Raw genomic sequence first — 22832 nt, forward strand, 5'->3', positions numbered from 1 at the left:
TAACTACATTTCCTGGCTTCTGGATACTTATCGTCGTCGTCTGGAGTAGGAATCGGTGGAGTGAGGACGACCCAGAGGGTCATCCCCGTAATAAGTTTCCCCGCAGAATTTTAATGCGCCATTATCAGTTAAGCAAGAAATGTTACGAAGGGGGAAGGAATAAACTGTATATATTATATAACGGTCGGCTTGAAAAGGCGCCCGGGCCTGCATAGCTTTGCATTTTTTCATTAGGAAGGCTTTCCCGTAATCTCATTCTGGAAACGTTGTATGCGAGTTATAAGGGGGACATTATTATTATTATTATTGCTGAAATGTTAAATTGCTGACGTGAGACGGAAGACATACAGAATTAAGAGAAGTAAAAGTTTGTAAGGACTTAGTTTAAATGTCCCGCCGTAAAGTAGTGTTTTATAGAAGTTTGGATTCGTTCAACGTCATTCTTATGAAGCATTGATCTTCTCCTTATCATAGGATATTTATGAAGAGTCAGTGAAATCATTTTTTTATTGTTTAGCTGGGCATATAACAATCATTAACCATTTTCTCCATATTGAACAATCGCTGTCCACCAGAAATGGAAATGAATTCAGCACAGGAAAAAGTATCATCAAGACACTTTACAATAAATAATTCATTAAAAATGATTCTATTTAGACATTGAGGTACGACTCAGTGAGATTTCAGCGGATTATTTATGCCTGAATGAGCACTGATTGGTACCAGATGAGCTAGACTTTTTTTCTCATTGTACAGTGGCTTCCGTATTTTGCAGGATGATCAAATCTCATGGGAAAGTAGGTTTTTGTACCAGAGAAAACTGAAGTTATGACATTTTTTAATTTCGAAAGTCTCTCTGCTAAGCAGCACTAAAATCTTTAATATGGCTTAGAGAAGCACTCTGCAGTGCAAGGAGTTGTAGATCTTTATAAGAGAGAGAATAGAGTTTCAAATAAAGTAAGAAAAAGCCCTTTTTTTTCTTTTTGAAAAATTTTCAATTTATACGACGAACGTTGGATTCTCAGGTAGCCTGAATGAACACTGATTGGTACCAGATGAGCTAGACTTTTTTTCTCATTGTACAGTGGCTTTCGTATTTTGCAGGATGATCAAATCTCATGGGAAAGTAGGTTTTTGTACCAGAGAAAACTGAAGTTATGACATTTTTTAATTTCGAAAGTCTCTCTGCTAAGCAGCACTAAAATCTTTAATATGGCTTACAGAAGCACTCTGCAGTGCAGGGAGTTGTAGATCTTTATAAGAGAGAGAATAGAGTTTCAAATAAAGTAAGAAAAAGCCCTTTCTTTTCTTTTTGAAAAATTTTCAATTTATACGACGAACGTTGGATTCTCAGGTAAGTTGAGAAACATCCTAAAATATCCGCACCCAAACTAGCAAAACAGATCGAAATATATTTACACAAGACGGGAACCTAAAACCTCAAATAGTTAAAAACTTTCTAAAAAAAACAATATTCATCGAGCAGCAGAGTGGCTTGAAGTAAACCTTGAATCAGTAAGTAAAATAATATCAAGAGAATAAAAGTTGTTGAAGCACCCAGAGAGAAAAAGAATTTTTCATTTTGGAAGGACGTAAGTTTCACATATTAGAGAAACTTTTTTATTTTCGGATCGGATGGACAACAATGAGTGTGGAGAATTCCCAATGAATCTCTCAAAGAAAAAAATCAATTTGCAGGCACTTTGTTAAAGAAATCCATATGCAACTCGTTACTGTATCTCAATGTACTTAAATTGTACAAAATAGATAACCACATAATTTCCTTTTTAGAATCCACTATGGCATTTTGACAAACATCAATAAAACTGCAGGTGCCTAAGGGTAACTGCATTGGAACTAATATGATTCCTATTCGTAAAGGTATATTTCAGGGAGATTCCTTAAGTCCACTTTGATTTTGTCTTACTATGAACCGACTTTCTAGCGAATTTAATTCAACTAGGTACGGATTTGGCCTAAAAAAGAATAATAGAAAACTACCAAGAGTAAACCATTTACTTTAAATGGATGAGTTAAACAATTTTGCAGCAACAGAAAACAAATGCATAAGATAGTGATTTAGATACATTGTTTAATGTAATCGGAAAAGTTCTTAAAAAATTGACGTCCATAAACCTCTTATCGTAACAGAAGATTTTAATATTCATTTTAATGAAAAAGAGACTGTAAAACTTTTGATCAGAGATGTCTGGACAGTATCTTCACTAAAACTGATAGATTTATTAAGTCAGTTGATCTCACTCACACCTCAACCATATGCTTTTTTGCTCAACAAATTCTCAAACTAGAGTCTGTTATAGACCAATAACAGAAGGTGGTGTCTTAAATCTTTACCAGAACATGTTCAACTTCACTTTTATTTATGATAATAAATATCGATTTAAAATGCTAATTGACGTACTAACAAATTTCATAAATATTTATTTTCTAAAAAAAAATTATTTAATAAAAATATTCCAAATAAGCAAATAAGCTGATTTAATGATGACTATTAAAAGCTATACGTAATAGACTGCATAGATACCAGAACCAAAAATTTACTAAAAAATCGTTGAATAATATACAGTAAACGGCAAAAATATGAAACAAATTCAATAAAAAATAAATGAGGACGTATTCGAAAAAACGCTCGCATACGTCGATTAATATTTTTGGTTGCGCATTTTTTTCAATAAAAATTTTGCATACTTGCGTCTCATGTAGCCGTGGTAAATACCAACTTTCTTATTTTAAATATGTGATTATATTTTTGGATTCTACACAAAATTATAAATATTTTGATGTATTACATGCCATACTTTTATTTTCTAAAAGACGCGGTTTTGAAAATTTCCTAAAAAATCTGATAATCAGTTTAAAAAATATAATACATATCGAAAAAAAATCAATTTACGTAAAATTATAAATAAAACTCAATAAATTAAATATTTTAATTATTTTATTAAGTGTTCCAAATGCCCACCCTTCACTTCTGGGCAAATGCTAGAGTATTTTCATTAATTTCATATGTAATTTTAAATTGTAGATCATCTTAATTGCGCGGTTTCTCTTTATAAACTTTTGATTTTAAATAATACCCCATAGGAAAAAATCTAGGGGTGTTAGATCTGGGGATCTTGCAGGCCATTCCTACCAACTCACTATCCGGGAAGTAATGCATTCAAATATTCGCGTAACTGATGAACAAAATAGGGTGGGCACCATCCTGTTGAAACCAAATAGATCTGTTTGGGATATTAAGCTGATTTGAATTTCGAAAAAAAAATTACGAGAGTTCCTGCCGATGGAATAATGGATTTTAGTTACACATTTCCATCAAATTTTCAGAAAATTTTAGTCTGCGATCAGGATCATCAACGAGTAGATCATGCAGTAATCTAAGTTTTTATGGATGATACTTTTCTTTCTTCAATTCACGCAAAGTTGTTCGTTGGCTTACAACATTATTTGAGGCTACTTCAGAAGACGAAATATGGGGATTATCTTCGACTTCTAATAAAATATTCAATCTTGAATTTTCATTAATTTATTGCCGTATATGATTTTTGACAGTTCCTGTTTCTCTAAATTTTCTTTCAATTTTACTTACTGTACCTCTTGTAATGGACCTTTACAAATATTTTGCATTAAAGAAATTACAAACTTCTTAAGTTCTTTGTTTATCTCCGCCTACAATAAAAATTAAAAATTCAATTCGTTGAGTTTCATTTAAAAAAACCAACCAAGTCATATTTGACAATTTACTTACCATGACAATATACCTTAAGTAATATTTGTTTTTTTATTAGATACTTAAACTATTTTAAGTGCATTTGTTTCATATTTTGTATATTTTCAGAAATAGAAAAGTAAAATCCATTTTTTCTATTTTTAGTAAAACAACTTTTGGAGGGCTTAAAATTCATAAAACCAGCAATTTTCAAAACCGCGTATCTTCGAAACAGTTGAATATAAGTATGGTATGTGATACAATAAAATGTATATAATTTTATGTAGAATCCAGGAATGTAATCATATATAGGATGTTTTATTTATAATAAGAAAGTTTCTATCGACCACGGCTACATGAGACACCCTCTATACTAATTTTTGTTAAAAAAATACGCAACTAAAAATATTAATCGACGTGTGCGACCGTTTTTTTAGTTTTTATTGAATTTATTCCATATTTTTGCCGCTCACTGTATATTTAACGATAATAATATATGCTCTGTTACTTGGGAATATACGACAGAACGTTAATCATTTTTTTTGCATTACCTTGGTATTAGTTCTCCAACTTCTTGCCTCTTACCATGGGTGTTCCACAAGGATCCATATTAGGACCATTGTTGTTTTCTCTCTATGTGGCTGATATGGAAAAGTGTCTTCAAAATTCAAAACTCCAACAGTATGCTGACGATTCCCAGGTATATATTGCTTTTGAGGCGCAAAATAAAATAAATACTGATCTACAGAGCTTGGCCGTGTTTACTGAGAATCATAACTTAAAACTTAACGCATCAAAATCGTGTGTAATGTTTGTAACACATAACAAGAGTCAGCTGCAAAAGGTTTCAAACAGATTTAAAGTAGTTGTTAAAGGCGAGTCTGTTCCAGTTGTAACTGAAAAACGTAATTTAGGTGTAGTTATTGATTCAAATCTTAACTTTACTTCCCATATTAAAGTCAAACTTCAAGCCGCCTACATCAGATTAAAGGGCCTTTATCAGTATAAGAAAATGTTGCCTTCAAAAATAAAATATTGGCTGTGTGATACACTAGATCTTGCATTACTTGACTATGGGGATATTGTATATATTGTATATATAAAATACAAAAACTTCAGAATAGTTGCATGAGATATTCATTTAATATTGCCTCTAGAAACCGCATAACTCCATATTTAAATTCTAATTTAATTCTGAATATGAGCAATAGAAGGAAAGTCCATATGTTTAATTTAATTTATAAAATAATGAAAACCGGACAGCCTGCAAATTTAAGAAATTTATTTTTTAATCAAGATATTCCTTATATTACAAGAAATCCCCATTTGCTTAGAATTCCTTTACATAGAACAGCAACCTTTAAAAAATCTTTTTTATATATGGGCATTCGGATGTGGAATGAACTACCTATTTATATAAAGGAATTTTCGCATAAAAAATTTATTATAAACTTAAAAAAATATCTCTTAAACACGCAAATTATGGTAACCTAATGTGACCGTATTTTACAAAATAGTATTTTTGTTTTAATTAATGTTCTGCACACCTGATCTTGCTAATTGCAAATATTTACATTAAAATTGAATTCTCACTCGCCTGTTATCTACCCTCCGTGCTCGCCCCTATACCGTTCTCGCTCGTCTTTGGATTCTTTTGTTTTTTTTTGTTTTTCTTTTTGCCCAGCTTCATAGCTACTCGCTAGTTCATTGTAAAATGCCCATATTGTCCCTTTTGATTTTGGTATGGACCTTATTGTAAATACATAATATTACGTTTTTTAGAAAATAGTTTTTTTAGGAACACGGGTTGTACAGCACATGTACAAGTAATCTATGTACTTGCATGTGTATCGGTTTTTTTTATAAAAATCGCGTTGCACTTCGATTACCAAACAAATTGTAATTTTGAATTATTTGTATATTCATGGAATTTTGTTTTGTATATTCTGTAATAATGTTTAATAATTTTGAATGGTAATAAAAGTTTTTTTTTTTTGTATTAATAATGTAAATTGTAAAAACAATCATTCAAGTTCTTGGCAAGCGAAAATAGATTTTTAAAAAATTATATAGGGTGACCCAAAAAGTTATGTCAATACCTAAAAAACTTTGCTCTCTAAAGCAAACTTTTTGAGTACACCATTGCATTCTACGCAAGATAATTTACAAATATCGATTTTACGGAGGGAATGACTGAAAATTAATTTTTTTCGAAATCACCCTGTAACACAAAAACTAAGATACTTATGGCAAATTTGATTAGTGCATCATTAGTTTCATTAAAAAGTAGCCCGGTGTCGCAAAAACTGCATCTCTCTATCTTTTTTTTTTATAATCGAGAAACCCCATAAAACATACGATATAATGAGACACTCTGTACCGAATTTTCCTAGGACTTCCCACTAGAAAGTTTAGTACAATATTTTCAAAAGGCAATTCCAAAATGGCATTACATACCATTTAGATTTTTTTTTTATTATTCCAATAAAACATTTTACAAATCTATTTTACAATAACGAAAATCCTACCGGAAAATACGTCCTCTCGACTGTTTTTTTTTTGTTAAATTCGCCTCCCCAAAAATTCCATTCCGTGTTTATTTTTTCGTCCCGGGACGCGTTAAAAATGCAAAATAATTAAACTCTTCGAGTGACAAACGGCCGTTTGTCCCCATCTGCGTCCTTGCCTCCCAATTTTGAAATCTGCATTATCTGGGCGCCTCCTGTTTGTACCCTACTGCCGGGATATATACGGGAAAAAAAAATGAAGCGGAGTACGGGTAGGAGGGCGGACGGATGAATACCGCTTAACTGATAGAAAAAATGAAAATAAAAAAGAATTAGAGAACGAAAGCGAAAAAATGAATTTCTCTGTTTTTGACAGGCCCTTAATCGCGCACACGAGATAGGCCGCATTAAAGGGGCACTTCGTTACTCGTTTCCCTTTAATTAAAGCTTCTCTTGTCGACCGGCTGCTGGGGCACCCCGGTGTCATCGACGAAACGTATACAGAGGCTCTAAAGCCCCTTTTGATGCTCTCTACTGTCTTTCCTGGATTTTGGGTATATTACAGGCGTGTTTCGCAGGATTTTTCAAAAATACACTAGACAGATATTTATAGATTTATATACTGAGCAGTCCTGGTATAAAATTTCAAAATTCTTACTTTCTTCTATCTACAACTGCAACATTGGCTACGTTTACAACGCGTGTACCAAATATTTAATACTTGGATCAAATGACGTTCAGAGGACTATTTTTTTAGGTGTAAATGGCAGCACACTAAAATTTGATACACGAATTTGATGCTTCGCAAACAGGGTAGATTAAAGTTGAAGAAGTAGTCTATTCTTGCAGTGGAGTTAATAGATTAATGGGTAACTAAAGATACTTCAATAGGTTTTACAAAACAATTATCATATTGTCGTAATAATGTAATTTTAAAGTTTTTGTAAATTGATGTTTGGTCCCATTCTGATGTATCTTAATTCGTTTTAACTTTTTAACTTTGTCTGAGGCACTAGATCTGGAAGATGTATTGACGGAGCCCCTTAATTTGTTATCCCTGATGATGGACATGTTATATGTCGAAACATGTAGGATTAATATTTTTTTAAATAAATTTAGTGGAGGATGACCGAAGCATCTTTAGTTACCCATTGAGGATAGATTATATTAATTTTTTCTACGACCTATTTTCAAGTATCAAAATGACAAGTTTGACATTTTATTAGATGTTAACTTACGAGGCTTTAATTTTTATACACAAAAATAAAGAACATGAAGAGAAGGACAAGCTTAAGCTTTAAAAACAAATTTATTAGTTTATTTTTATTATTTTTAAACATCAATAACACTTTTAAAGATTTAGAGGTTATGTCCTATAATACTTTGTCTAAACTGATAAACTCCCTTTAACTGACATTTTGATCCTAGAGCTAATCCTGCGCTAATTTAACCCTCAAAATGAATCCTTGAGAACAGGGCTGTAGTAAATAAAAATAGTCTAGTTCAGAGACCTATTAGAATCTTTGATGTATCGGAGATATAAATAGTCCGTGCGCCTATGTCGTATTTATTATCGTATGATATACATATTTAAATAGCAAAGTGTAATATAATTTATCTATGAAATCATTGTACGTACATTGACAAACTATTTCCTTTCCGAATGGAAGAAACTGCTAAAGAAAAAAGGCAAAAAAACAGAGTATAGAAAATTGTATTAACGCTTTGGGCCAGATTCAAATGAGTGGTTAAATTTATAAAAGTATTTAGTATTCTTACTATAATTTTAGGATTCAATATAGTTAAAATGTAGTTTTTTTGTATAAGATTTTTAGTTTTTAGTATAAGCATTTATTTTTTTCATCTAATCTCTCTATTATGCACAATAACTAAATATGAGGCAAACAAATTAATAAATATTACATTTAGGATGCAAAGTGTGTTTTTCTTATAAGTAGAACTACTGTCTTTTACACGCATAAGATATAGACAGCTAGATGGTTTTTAATGTAAAACTTTATTTTAAAAAATACACTTATATACTTATACACTTATTATACTTCCACTTTTCTGACTACATAGTTACTTTTTATCAAAAGATGTTGGTACTGAATATAGAGATGGGGTTTTCATTTAAAAAAAATTTCAATTTAAAAAAAATATTTAAAACATTTATTTAATGAAATAATTAAATAATAATTAATAAATAATATTAATAAAAAGTTTTGCGATTTAAACTTGCATGCCAGGTGACAATACAAGCAACACCGGCACACGGACTATTCGCGGCACATCAAAGGTTCTAATAGATCTCTGAACTAGATTTTATCATTTGATCCATGGACCTAGGTTTTTGTTACAATAAGCCCCCATATACAGGGCTCTAGAGTAGATTTATAATTGATAAGTACCATCACGTGCTATCACTTGTAGTCACCCTTAATTATAAAATGGAAGAGGTAAAAAATGCTAAATTCAATTTAAAAAAGAGCTGATTTTGAGTAAATGTACTTGTTGTTTAAAAATACTAACTGGGATGAAATGTATAATTGCAGTGATGTTGTACAGTGACGAATCAAAACAAGTTGTACAGTCACGAAATTTTCTGAGATTGTTAATGATGCTTGTGTCCCTATGTCCACCCAAATTGGGAAGGAATTTCTATTTTGGTATAATGGTGAAATTATTAGGTTGCTCAGAGAAAAAGAAACATGTCTAAGTTTAAAAGAACAAACATTACTTTTTGCTTAAATAAATCTAAAGATCTTAGGCAAAGAGCTAAAATTAAAATAAACTTGGCATATGGTGCCTATCTACGCAATGTAGAATTAACTTAGTATAAATATGTATCCTAAGTGTTTCTGGTCATATATTGGTAACCAGAAGGATAATAATAATTCTGTATCTGGAACTGAAAATGTTGCAAGCATGTTTGCGAAGTATTTTGGTTCTGTGTTTATTTCTAATTTGTCCATTAACCAGGTAAAGTCTCCACTTAAAAATTACTTTTGCAATCAATTATTTGATAAAAAGGAAATCTCAGATGCCATTAAAAAACTTAAGAAAAATTAATCTATAGAACCTGATGGACTACCTGGCTATGACATTAAGTGCTGCCTGCAATGATATATTGGTAAAACCTCTTATTTCATATTTTTAATCTTTATTATCTACAATTTTCAAAATATCCAAAAATTTGGCGTAGCAAGCAAAGTAATACCATTATTTGAAAAAGGTGCCGAGAATAATGCAACAAATTATCGTCTAGTTACAATTCTCAACGCAATCTCAAAAGTTTTTGAATTGGCATTATTTAATAGGCTAATAATTTAATTATTAATTATTTAAATTATTAATTTTTAGGGTCCAAATTCAAATTCAAACCATTTATTCTTAATTTTAAAATAACAATAATATTTTAATATTGGCGTATGGACAAAATAGGATTCTTTCGCGATTATACAACCGATAACAAAAGATCCATTTAAATGTAAGACCTATTGTGAAAAAAACCCTTGAAACTAATTTTTTTTAACAAAAACAAATATCGAAAAAATTAAGAAAAAGAAAAAAAAACAAATAAGCCAGGAAATATGCAGATCTGATAACATATTTTGTACCACAAGTAGAAATATTATAAAGGGGAACATCAAACAACGACTACCCAAGTGCCCTGTGACATCGAGAATCGAGATATATACAATTTTTTTTTTAATTTAATAATTATTTTGCTCTTAGTTTTTTACTCATATTTTTTAAGTACATAATTATTTTTTAATCACACCATGTAGATACCCAAACCTTGAGGTTGGGCTTGCTCTTGTAATAATGATTCTTTAATAACTCTTTCAAATTTAAGAATCCGTTGTAACCCATTCCACTTTTTATAGCAACGTAGCTAAAAGATTGTTCATATGTAGTGGATGTAATAGGACAATAAAACATTGACTATTTGCTAAGCGCCCAAATCCTGAATTCTAGACAGCGTTACATTTTTTTTTAAGTATGAAGACTGACCTACTTTATATATAAAATTAAACATATGCAATTTTTTGGCTATTGTCACTGACAACGGAGCTAACATAAAAAAGGCTCGTGAAATAGTTAGCGGCAAGTACAATTACATAACTAATTATGGTTGTATTTGACACGGTCTAAACCTTCTGGTTGAAGACTTCTTGAAATAAGACCATTTTGTCAATTTCAAAAAGAACATAATTTTAATTGTATCACAGTTAAAAAATTCGCAGATTTTACATGCAAAGTTTGAAAAAATCCAGTTAAACAAAACGGGGAGATACATCTCTTTAAAATTGCCGGTGAAAACAAGATGGGGTTCCTTTGTTTCTTGTTTAAAAAGCTTTTTGGACACTAAACATTCATTGAAAAGTTTAGCAGTTGATGATAACCCAGATATTTCTGATGTTCTTTCAACAAATACAGTAAGACTTCTTCTTCAAAATGAATTTTGGTTACAAATAGAAGCAACGTATGACTTGTTCCAGCCAATCTCTAAGTGGATAACGTTTTTTGAAGCTAACGGGCCAACAATCTCAAAAGTGTTTATCTGCTTTTTTAAAATAAGATCTATATTACGTGACAAAGTATCAAATTTATCCGTTACTATGTTGGAATCCCAGAAAATATGTTCGATTCTTGAAAAACGAAAAAATAAATGTTTAAAACCCGTTCATCTTGCTGCTTACCTATTAGAACCAAACCAACGTGGCAACTATTTAACTGAAGCTGAAAATTTAATTGCGACGGAGTTCATCTATGAAACTGCATCATCCAAAATATTCTTCAGAAGTAGGTCTTATTATGGAAGCACTTGCACAGTACAAAATTAGAGGTGGTAATCTTTTTGCTAAGGAATTCGTTATTTCCAGCGAAAAATCTATGTCTGGGCATGTTTGGTGGGCAGGAATTTGCTCCAGTTCTAAAATAAGTAGATTGGCTGTAGACATTTTAAATTTACCATCGTCAACAGCCGCAACCGAAAGAACGTTTAGTACTTATGGTTTTATTCATCGGCAAAGAAGAAACAGGCTTACCGTGGAAAGAGCCGGAAAACTAACCTATATTGCCCATAATTATAATTTACTAAACGAAGATCATTCAAGAAGAGAAAAAGCTAATGAGGATTCTGAGGAAGAAATTGAAAACGAAGATCTCGGTTTCGAAATTATAGACTTGACTGAATTAACTAAGGAGAAAGAAGAATCAGATGAAGAGGTTGGGGATGATGAGGATGATTTACCATTATCCACTGTATTACGTAGTTCATTCTGACTCGTTTTTTTTGTGTTTCCTAATGTTTTTACAGTTTTGAATTAAAAAAACTAGTATTAGTCAAAAAGCTGTTTTTTTTAATAAATTACCAATATTACCATAATATTACCGATTTTTAAATTATCGGTAATTTTACAGCTATAACCCTGAATTAGATACCTATTTCAGGGTTTTTCAAAAAAACTAAAACATTTTGAGAAAAAAATTATTTTTGAGACAGATGATTTCTTTTTAATGAAAAATTTTAAAAATGGCTATAACTTAAAAACCACTAGTTACAGTTCTCAAAATTTGTACATACATTCCTCAATTAATTTCATTCGACACATATTTCAGGGTTTTTCAAAAAAAATAAAAAAATATGAGAAAAACATTTTTTTTTTGAGACAGATGATTTCTTTTTAATGAAAAATCCAAAAAATGGCGATAACTCAAAAACCACTCAAGTTATAGTTTTCAAAATGTGTACACACGTTCCTCAATTAATTTTATTAGACACCTATTTCAGGGTTTTTCAAAAAAAAATTGAGAAAAAATTTTTTTGAGGAAGATGACCCATTCATGCGGTCACTTAACTTTTGCACATCAATAAATTAGCTTTTTTAAAGGATTCCTTTCCTTTATTAGCTCCTCGAGTCCTTCTACCTTACCTAAGGTCACAAAAAAAACACTTAAATTTTTTCTCGCAATATATTTTACTTCTGAACTGTATGGCGTCAAGCGGGGTGAATCGGGACCAGGGGGTCAATCGGGACATTTTTTTACAAACACGCGATTTTCATGCATGCAGCAAATTTTTTTAAGATGGGTAATATGAAAAACCTGTTGTAGACACAACAGCTGTTTGACATTCACGCGTGGCCGTTAGTTATTTGGAAGATTCCAGTGCGTACAGGTGTCCACATATTAGAGCGAAATTTAACGTTTTTTCAATCAAAAAAACGTTAAATCAATTCAAAAAAACGCCTGGGACTAAGGTCTGTCAGAATTATAGTCAAGAACATCTGGAAAAGGCTTTGAGGCAGTTCAAAAGAGGCCAGATAACTCTTCGAGACGCAAAGGAGTTATATAACATCCCAAAATCGACATTACAGCGTCATGCGAAGCAGAAGCCAAAGAAACAAGGTGGTCAAACAATTTTGACAGGAGCTGAGGAATCCAGGCTGGTCCATTTAATAGTACTGGCGGGAGAGTGGGCATACCCAATGGAGAAAACTACTATTCGATACATTGTAAAGGGATATCTTGATAGAAAAGGGGTAAGAGTGGCGAAATTTACAAATAATATGCCCGGTGTTGATTGGGCGAATTTGTTTTGTGTCCGACATAAAGAACTTCTGACTGAGAGACTGTGCGAGAATATCAAACGATCTCGTGCAGCCGTGACTCGGGAAACAGTAAATAAATACTTCGATAATCTCCAAACCAACTTGCAAAACGTTGAACCTGAGTCCGTCATTAATTATGATAAAACATGCTTTGTGGATGATCCCGGACCAGCCATTGTTTGAAGACTGGTTTATGGTTCATTTCCATAGCTCTACCTTTCTTGAAGAGGCGTCCGGCACCAAGGGTTGTCATTGGCGATAATTTGTCTAGTCATTTGTCGCATAGGGTGATTGAATTATGCGAAGAAAATAATATTCGGTTTTCTTTTTTGCCGCCAAATTCAACCCATTTAACACAGCCACTTTACGTGTCCGTTTTTGGCCCGATGAAAAATGCTTGGAGGTAAACTCTAGCAGATTGGAAAAAACAATACAAGGGTTCTTTGCCGAAGGAGTACTTTCCAAGCCTACTAAGGCAAGCTATAAGCAAACTAGAAGCAACTCTAACACAAAATATTAAAAGCGGTTTTCGTGGCACGGCAATCATTCCCATTGATAGAAATCAAGTTTTGAAAAGGTTGCCAGAAAGAAACCTCGAAGAAGATCATCCTGATGACCGGACAGAATCTGTGGTAGAAGTGCCTAACGAAAGCAGGAATGCATGCAAGCCTACTGTAGCAAGGAAAAAGAAAGTTACAGTCGAGTTTACAGTTTTGCCTGGCAAAAGCATTTCTACCACAGATTTTTTAGAAGCGCAACCGCAACCGTCAACAAGCAAGACAACAGTGCCTCAAGACTCTCAAGAGGACGACATTTTCGAACTTGAGTCAGACAAAGCAGAATCTGAAGCAATGGAACCGGACGAGTGCTTTGATGTACAGCATCCAATGGAAAATAGCATTGCCACTGAAGATTTTGTCGAGGTTAAGTTTAAGACCAATAAAGTGGAAAAATATTTTATCGGGCAAATTAAGGGACTCATTGGTAAAAGTTTTCAAGTTAAATTTCTCAGATCAAACCGAAAAATATTTTTTTTTTTATTTTTCCAACAGTGGAAGATATTTGCATGATTACGCCGGAACAAATTAACATATAAAAAACTACCTAAACCAACCGAATTGCGACGAGGAGGATACAAATTTCCTTTACAATTGAAGTTAAAATCTTATGCCATCTAATATCATTATATTATTTTTGAAAATATTTTTTTAATGTGGTTTTTTAATGTGAAAACTGCAAAATAAAGACTGTTTTTGTATTTTACTGTAGTATTTTTTTTTTGTTTTTATACTTAAAAATGTATGAAAAATATATTTTTTTAAAATTTTTGGTCCCGATTCACCTCATACGCGGGGCGACATGCATTTTACATGGCTTAAAACGGCGCGTCCCGATTCGCCCCAAAACGAGGTCAATCGGGACACCCTATATTTATTTATTTTTTTTATAATCCATGGAAATTAAAAAATAATCGAATACATATTTCTGCTGTTGTATGGACTACGGTCACTTTCTGCTAAATTTTAACTTTGTTCGGCAGTCGTATAAAAAAAATATAACATAAATATTTAATAGTGTCCCGATTCACCCCGTTTGACGGTAATACTGTATTTTGATTCTGTTATTCAGGATTCGCACTAAGGAGACCAAAACAAACAAAAATGTGACTCACTGCGTCCTTTTTATTCAACACATCGCATATATACAAAAAAACGTTACCTTAAAAGCTAGCACATAAATTAGTACATATACATAATAACACATTTTTTTTTCTGGAATACTACTTATTGCGCACAATGGATGTATTTTCTCTTTTTTTTTTGGCTAAATATTGCACCCATGCGAACTTATTTAATATCATTCAACGAATAGGCGTGTCTAGTACATACTACGATATAAATATATTATTAATAAGGTGAATAACACGAGAGTTTCCTCCTATATTTTCATATCGAGTAAGATATGCGCGATTCAGGATTGAAAATATCACAAAATATAACGAGACATTCGTTCGATTATCGTTCATAAGATTATGGTTGAATTGCATCGTAATCTGGATAAAAAAAAATTATGGAAATTTTATGGTATAGGATGTTTTCACTTGAGCAAATTAAGATTATAATTATTATTGTATCCTTTGAACTGGATTAAAGCAAAAAACACTATTCACTATTGTTAAGAATAATATATTGTATTACTTAAATAGAGCCTATTATAGTAAAAAACTACTCTTTCCTGTTCGCAAGGGATGCAAAGCTTAAAAGGGGTGAAGCTAGAAGCATTTGCTAGTTTGGCATTTAATTATATTAAGTATATTATATTATAATGGATTATATTATTAGTTATTTAGAAAAAATGTCGGAGGAGCTTTTATTAAAACATACCGTAATATACAGACTGATACCAACAATTTTGGAAAAATTGTATTATTTGCAACTTTTTCCCTGCTACATGGAAATTAATTTACAGTAAGATTTAGAGGTATCTGAGGTTATGTACTAAAAAATGGCATTCCTAAGTATTTTTAAGGGTATTTATTTATTGTGATTCAAAATATTTTTTCCTGTTTTTCAGTATCCACTTTAAAATGAACAGAGAAAAAATTCATGAAAAATGGAAAAACAGAGTACAAAACGATAATATAAAAAAATAAACTATTTTTGAAGAACAGTGTAGAAACAAAACAAAAGTTACAAATAAAACCCTATAACTTGCAGGTGAGCTTTGGATTCAGTATAGTTTTATATAACCATAAAGCCTTTTAGGTTTTAAGCTCCCTTTCTAACCCAATTGCTGAATAAGTCTTAACAATTCCACGAATATCTAATAAGTCAAAATCAATTCCTTACTTTTATGCAATTTGTACCCGTCCAACTTCCTGGTTTGCTTTATTTATTTTTTTGATATAGTATAATTTATTAAAAAATCATCCTTAAAGTGAATTTTTTAGTTTGGTGCAATTTGTAACCGCCCAACTTTCAAAGTTTAAAATATGCAACTTTGACAATGAGTAAAATAAAGATGACTGTAATGAATTCGAAATATTTTTCCATGCAATTTGTACCCGTTCAACTTCCTGGTCTGCTGCATTTATTTTGTTAAATGCTTTAGTTTTGTGCAATTTGTAACCGTCCAACTTTCAAAGTTTAAAATTTGGAACCTTTACAATGAGTAAATTAAAGACGACTCTAATTTATTCAAAGTATTTTTTTCGATGTAATTTGCACCCATCGAACTTTCTGCTCTGCTGGATTTATTTTCTTGTATGGTATAATTTATAAAAAAAATTGTTGCTAAAGTCAATTTGTTAGTTTTGTGTAATTTGTACACGTCCAACTATCAAAGCTTCAAATTTGGGACTCTTACAATGTGTAGAAACATGACTCAATCATTCAAAATATATTTTCCATGCAAATTTTACTATAGTATAACTTCATAATAAAAAAATCATTGTCAAAGGTAATTTTGTAATTTTGTGTAATGTGTATGCGTCCAACTTCCAAAGTTCACAATTTGAAACTACGAGAATGTGTAGGAGAAAAATTACTGTAATTAATTTTTAAAAAAATGCCATGCAATTTGTACCCGTCCAAGTTCCCTGTCTGCTGTATTTATTTTATTATAATTTATAAAAAAATCATTGTCAAAGTAAATTTTTTACTTTTGTGCAATTTGTACGCGACCAACTATCAAAGCTTAAAATTTTTGTACTTTTGTGCAATTTGTACGCGTCTAACTATTCAAGCTTAAAATTTGAGATTTACAATGTGTAAAAACAAAACCGTAAATAATTCAAAATATTTTTTCCGTACAAATTCATAAGAAAATAATTGCCAAAGTCCATTTTGTCATATGGTATAATTTATAAAAAAAAGGCATTGTTAAAGTATTTTTTAGTTTTGTGCAATTGGTACGCGTCCAACTTCCAAAGTTTAAGATTCGGGACTCTTACTCTTAAAACTTCATGGAAAAATATAATGATGGCTCTTGACAAAGCCGAAACGTCGGATTTTAAATTTAATAAAAATTATATTTTGTTAAAAAAAAAACATTTTACCATATCTTTCTTTGTCTTGTGTGATTGGCATAAATCTGTCATTTTCTATAACACATTATCTTTAGTTGCCAGGATTGTTTTTTAAAAAAAAAGTTGATGCTCCGTACTTCTGTTTAAGACAAAACATCAGATATTAAATTTAATAATATTATTTTGTTTATGCTTATATCTTTCTTTGCGTTACACATTGTTATTGGCATAAGTTTGTCTTTTTCTAATACATAATCATAAGTCTAAAAAAAAAGAATTGTATTAAAAAAAAATTATGGTGGCTATTTCTACTGATTAAATATTGTGTTAACCAATTAATTAATTAACTTATCATGCCAAGACACCGTTTGTGGTGGAAGAAAAAGGTCGTTGGTTGCAGAATCTCTCAATATTCCTAAAAGTGCTGTAATGAAAATAATTGTAAAAAAATGATAGTTGTGGTGATGCAAGGGATGCACCGAAGACCTCGTAAGACTAATTTCGGAATTTAAAAAAACTATTTTAAGGACCTCGAAACTTGACCCCAAAAAAACTAATTTCAGGTAAATTATAAATGAAATCTCGGAACAATTTCCTATTAACGGGTACGGGTTAAAGCATAAGAAACCATCTACATAATGGAGGTCTTTATGGAAAGTTTATAGAAGCAAAACCCGACAAATCCACTTTTGGTCAAAGACGAGGCTATTGTTTTGAACTGTTTACATAAAAAAAATCTGCAGATTTAAATAGGTTTGTGGTATCAAAAACCGTCAAAATACGTTCAAATTTAAAGTAGAATATTGGCTATAGTTTCAAAATCCGCCAAATCCATTTCGACCAATCACGGCGCTCCCGGCGTCCACATAACAATAATAATTTTACGCGCGAATTTTTTACAATGTTTGTTAGTATAACGTTGTTCGCGGACTCGAACAATAGTATTTTGTACTTTTATTTAATTATTGCCAATTTTTTTATTAAATAATAAGTTTTAAGTGCCTAAAACTCTATGAAAACCTACGATGCCTCTCTTAGCAAGGAAAAAGTGGCTAAACCAGAAACTTGGAAGAGAAAACGAGAACAAAATGAGAGGTAAGTTTTTTTTTTTAACTTATTGACAGTGCTTATATATTCAATATTCTAGATACAAGAATAAAAGTTTGCCGGAGTATCCAAAATGTAAACACGCGACAAAATCGTATCGTTGCAGTTCATTGTCAATGTACGATGTTTCAAATTTTCATAAAACTTTTCATCTTCACGAAACTAAAATTGAGCAAGACAACCTAATTTTAAAGCACTGCCTGATTAGAGATATTAAACGCAAAAGGACCCAAAATGAAAAGGGCGCGTCTAAAAGAAGTTTTTCAGTTATTTATAATATTCCCAAGGCCAATACTTTAAAACTGGTTCCAGTTTGCAGGATTGCATTTACTAAAATTTTGGCAGTTGGTAAAGATCGGATTAATGGGGTTTTAAAGAGGTTTAAAGAATCTTGACAGAATTTCTTGAAAATATAGTGCGAAAAAAGAGTCAGTAATGAAATTCATTGAAAGTTTTAAGGTAATCGAGTCTCATTATTGCCAAAACAGAACTAACCGCAAATATTTACCCTCAACACTTAGTATTTCAAAGATGTGGAGACTATACTGTCAAAAAATGAACGAAATACCAACCCTCCTTGTTAAAAAAAAAAGTTATTTTGCAATGATATTTAATACCAATTACAACATTGGCTTTGGTTCACCCCGCACTGATGTGTATTCCGTGTGTCTTCAATTAACAGAAAAAATTAAAAATGAGAAAGACGAAAATAAAAAAAATTAACTAATCACGGAAAGACATGTACATAAATTACGCGCCAAGGCTTTCTTTGACCATTTAAAAGAAGAAAAACCTGAACTAATTACAATATCATTTGATTGCCAGAAGAATCAAGTCCTACCAAAGATTCCTGACCAATCAGTTTATTATAGCCGCCAGCTTTATATTTACAATTTTACCATTATTACTGGCAGTTCACATTCACCCCTCACTAAAAATAATCTGTCAATTTATGCTTGGACTGAAGACGAATACCATAAGGGATCAAATGAAATAGCAAGTGCTGTTTTTTACCAACTTTGTCAACTAGACCTTAGGAATAGAAATAAAGTAAGACTTGTTGCTGACGGATGTGCAGGTCAGAATAAAAACTCTACTTTAATTATAATATGTACCATGTGGCTTAGTCAGAAGGCTCCTCAGTCAGTCTCAAAATTAGAAATTATCTTTCCAGTTGTTCATTCTTTTCTCCCTGCAGATCGTGTGTTAGCTCGAATTCAAAAAAATATAAAAAAAGAAGAAGTCTTAGTCTCCATAGAACAGTACCTAAATATTTTTGCTGATCACGGTAAAGTTTATGGAAGAAAGCTTGTAAGGAAACAGTAAAACCTACTTGACATTGGCACTTCTCATTTAATGCATGCAAGAGGTACATATTGAATCGCACTAGTTTTGGACAGGTTACGATTCGGGGAGAGCAGTCCTATAAATCAGATCTGGGTGTTTTCAAATCAGTCTTAAAAAAGGGCAAGTCACCAACCGACATAAAACCAGTATTAGTCCTAAACGGTATGCGGCAAAATCCTAAAAAGCTAAAGGATGTCCAAACACTCCTCACCAGACATTATGCAGATAAATGAAAAGAACTGAATGAATTGGAATACTATAAGAATATTCTTGAAAAATACGAATTGGAAAATCTGGAGAACATGGAAATTCCAGAAAATGAAGAGAATTTGTGTAAAAACATGCCTTATTCAAGTGATTTGTTAGTTTAAAGTATTTTTTAAATAATGTCAGTATAAGTATCTATGTTTGTTAAATTTTTCCGTAATAAAATACGTATTTCAAAAACAAAAGTTTTTTTTTTACAAAATACGACAAATCCACTATGGTCAGTTTTAAAACCCGACAAAAAAAAATTAATTTCAAATAACTTTACACTAAGAGGTTTTTCCAGGTTGAATTATTCAAAATTAGATGCTTGATTACTTGCTTTATGTATATAAAGAAACTTAAAAAGATATTGAGCTTTTAACTTCTCCTTATCGTTTTTTCTCATTTCCTAAAATTTTCTAAAAGTAGATTTGTTGGATTTTGCTTTTATAGGATTCATTTGTTTAATATCGTAAAATTAAAAGGAATGCAAATTCCTTTGCAAAAACAAAAATTAGTTGACTCTCTGGGTAAAAGATGCCAGGGCAGTCTTAGATGCTAAAGAATATTATATAACTTAATTTTTTATGAGATAATAAGAGTTCCATACTTATTTCCAACCTTTACTTAAAAATTCCTTATTTAAAAGCAAAAACTCTAAACAAAATGATTTTTTTTTTAAGAAATAAATTAATATTAAGTCAGATTCCAAATAAATGTGTAGGCTGCAATAATAGACAGAAACCAAAGATACTTATCATCTTAAAAAGTTTCCAAACTTTTTTCCACTACTGTATACGTATATATTTTTTTAAGACATGCCTCAAAAAAAGTGTAATTTAAAGGATTTTTTTTGCCTAATTTCCATAGACACAAACAAAAAACGAAACCATTTCTTATCCAGATTTCGATGCCTCACATAAACAACCTTCTTACAAAAAAAAAATAAACCTAAACACTCCCACACTAAACCTACCACATCGATCACATTCCCATAGTTTAATCAATTTATTAACACGTCCGATATCGTTGAGCATTTAATATCTTATCTACAAAACAACAATCTCTAAATTATTCTAATACTATTCACTTACACGGTATCTTACTAAAGAGCAATTTAAAGATATAGAAAGGGGGAGTAGTCTCGTGCGAGCAGCGTAGTAAGCGTCGGCGTCGGTTCAATTGATCTCGGTACTGGCCAGCGGGATTCCGATCAGCGAGACGGTCAACTGTTTCACGTGGGTCTGCCAAGTGGAGCTCAGTTGGAAGAACTTGACACCGTTGAATTCCACCCCGTCGATAGTAACTGAAAGTTTAGTTTTTTAATTTAAGAAATCTCACTTATGTGTACTTGAAAAGTCAGTTATTAAAATTTTCTGACGATTTCTGATTTTCTTTAAAACGATGTATTTATATCAAGTAATAATCCAGCAAACATATGAGGAATATTCTGCATTCTGTGTATCATTTTTTCTTAGTTCACGGTCTAGTCTACAAATATTAATAGCAATGGTTTGTTATATTCAACACACTCTTCAATTAGATTTTTATTAATAACAGATGATAGTTTCTTCCATAGCCGTTTCTAAAATCCGCCTATACTCTATAAGACCAGTGCTGAAGCCTTTGAAAATGGTAAAAAGTGAAAAAAACATGACATCCATTGAAAAAGGAACGAAATATTAGCAAAATGAAAGGAAAGATAATTTACTGGCGAGCTGAAGTCGAAAATTGGAAAAAGGTGAGTTTTTAAGGGTAAAAAATGGTTGTAGATAATAAAAACATTTACCACTTTTGTATTTACACTTTTTCAACATAACCTCAACATATATGTGAAAAATTCAAATAGTCCACGTTTCAGTTCTTTATTTTTATCATTTACAAAAAAATATCACAAAATTTGGTGAAAACTTCCCTTTTTATGCTTTAAACACGCTGCAGTTTGACTATGTATTTAAAATATTTATTTCTCTGCCTTATTTTGACTTAATATCGAAAAAGCACCCTAATTTTCAATTGGAAATTCACCCCTCAAAATATTTACTTGTGTAAAAAAGCCGGTAATACAAAAAACACATTACTACGGTCTAAATTTTCTCAGAAAACCCTAAAACTTACGAGGAAGGTAATGATTCAGATGAAATTGTAAAAAATAACAAAAAACATGTTGAGTATAATGATAAAACAATTTAAAAAAAATATGAGTTTCCAAAACATTTAAAATATATTTAAGTTATAATCTTTGTAAAATCTGTTAAATGTACGCATCATATTGTTTATGGGTAAGCTGTAAACCTGCTTCCACAAAACATTTGTTTATTTTATATTCTTAGGCTAATTTTAAGAATATTAATTGAAATATTTTCTATTAAGAATCAATCCCAATATTTAATATTGTTATCTAAGTAGTGAATAAATAAAATACAAGTATTTGTCTACTTATTTCTAAAGTTTAAATGCATATTCCTTTTTTATATATTATTTATTTTAACATAAAGATATTTTTAAAAAATTTTTTGAATTTGCTCTATTGTATCACGATGTGATGCTGCTTGTAGTGTCTATATTACCGCAGCATTTGCTAAATTAGATCTTACTAATGCATTATGTACAATTATTATATAATTAATATTTGTCAAATTCCTTTTATTCCTTATAACAAAACCAAGTGCACGATAAGCTTTATGACAAATATTCTCAAAATGACTATTGAATTTTAAATTGCTTCGAAAAACAACTCTGAGATCTTTTAATTCCGTTTTGTTAAGCAGCCGCTCAATATTTATAAAATACCTAAATTTAATATCATTAAGTCTTCTAGTAACGGTTATTTACCAATGTTAAGTGACACACAATTTTGCTTAAAACAATTTTCCACAGAGTTTAGATCTTCTTGCAATTTTCTTTGAAACCTATTAATAAGAATTAAAGAGTTTATTGAAGATAAAGACGATGATGGTCCTAAAGATTCCGAAATTTCTCGAATATCTACTAGAATACAGAGGTTTGGCATTTTCTATTTCACAAATGTAATGAGAATTTAATAAATCAATTTTTTTCAGCAGTAACCATTTTTCAGATCAAATCCTCTTTAAATCCTATCTTTGATATTCCAAAAAACAACTATTTTCGAATGCTCTTTGCAATATTTCTTTTATGGATTTATAATAATTTTTTTATTTTAATCGAACATGGAATCTTATGTTTTTCGAGTAAAAAACAGTTCAAAATTGTACATAATCATT

The 22832-nt window shown here is 31.0% G+C and overlaps 2 protein-coding genes across 3 annotated transcripts in view; one reads left to right on the plus strand and one right to left on the minus strand.

Annotated features, from left to right (window-relative positions):
* Positions 1 to 11013: 11013 nt before the first annotated feature.
* On the plus strand, positions 11014 to 11529 carry LOC126735152 (uncharacterized). Its single transcript, XM_050439091.1, has one exon. It carries the CDS (start codon positions 11014 to 11016, stop codon positions 11527 to 11529), a length of 516 nt encoding a protein of 171 aa, XP_050295048.1.
* A 2990-nt stretch (positions 11530 to 14519) lies between these two features.
* LOC126734962 (phosphofurin acidic cluster sorting protein 1) overlaps positions 14520 to 22832 on the minus strand; it is a 49484-nt gene continuing 41171 nt past the window's right edge. The window contains exons 14-15 of one of the 2 annotated variants that reach the window (XR_007660229.1): positions 20694 to 20893; positions 14520 to 20636 (exon numbers count right to left, since the gene is read on the minus strand). Coding sequence is in view for 1 of the 2 variants with exons in the window: in XM_050438827.1 (XP_050294784.1) it covers positions 20766 to 20893 (128 nt within the window). In the remaining variant the exon portion in view is untranslated. Of the gene's footprint in view, positions 20894 to 22832 lie in introns of both variants that reach the window. The other variant, XM_050438827.1, reaches the window with a different exon arrangement.

The sequence above is a fragment of the Anthonomus grandis genome, chromosome 4, assembly GCF_022605725.1.
Source record: "Anthonomus grandis grandis chromosome 4, icAntGran1.3, whole genome shotgun sequence".
In the NCBI taxonomy this organism is placed as follows: Eukaryota; Metazoa; Arthropoda; class Insecta; order Coleoptera; family Curculionidae; genus Anthonomus; species Anthonomus grandis.

Coding starts and splice junctions, on each gene's coding strand:
- LOC126735152 (XM_050439091.1), top strand. CDS start 11,014: ATGAAACTGCATCATCCAAAATATTCTTCAGAAGTAGGTCTTATTATG.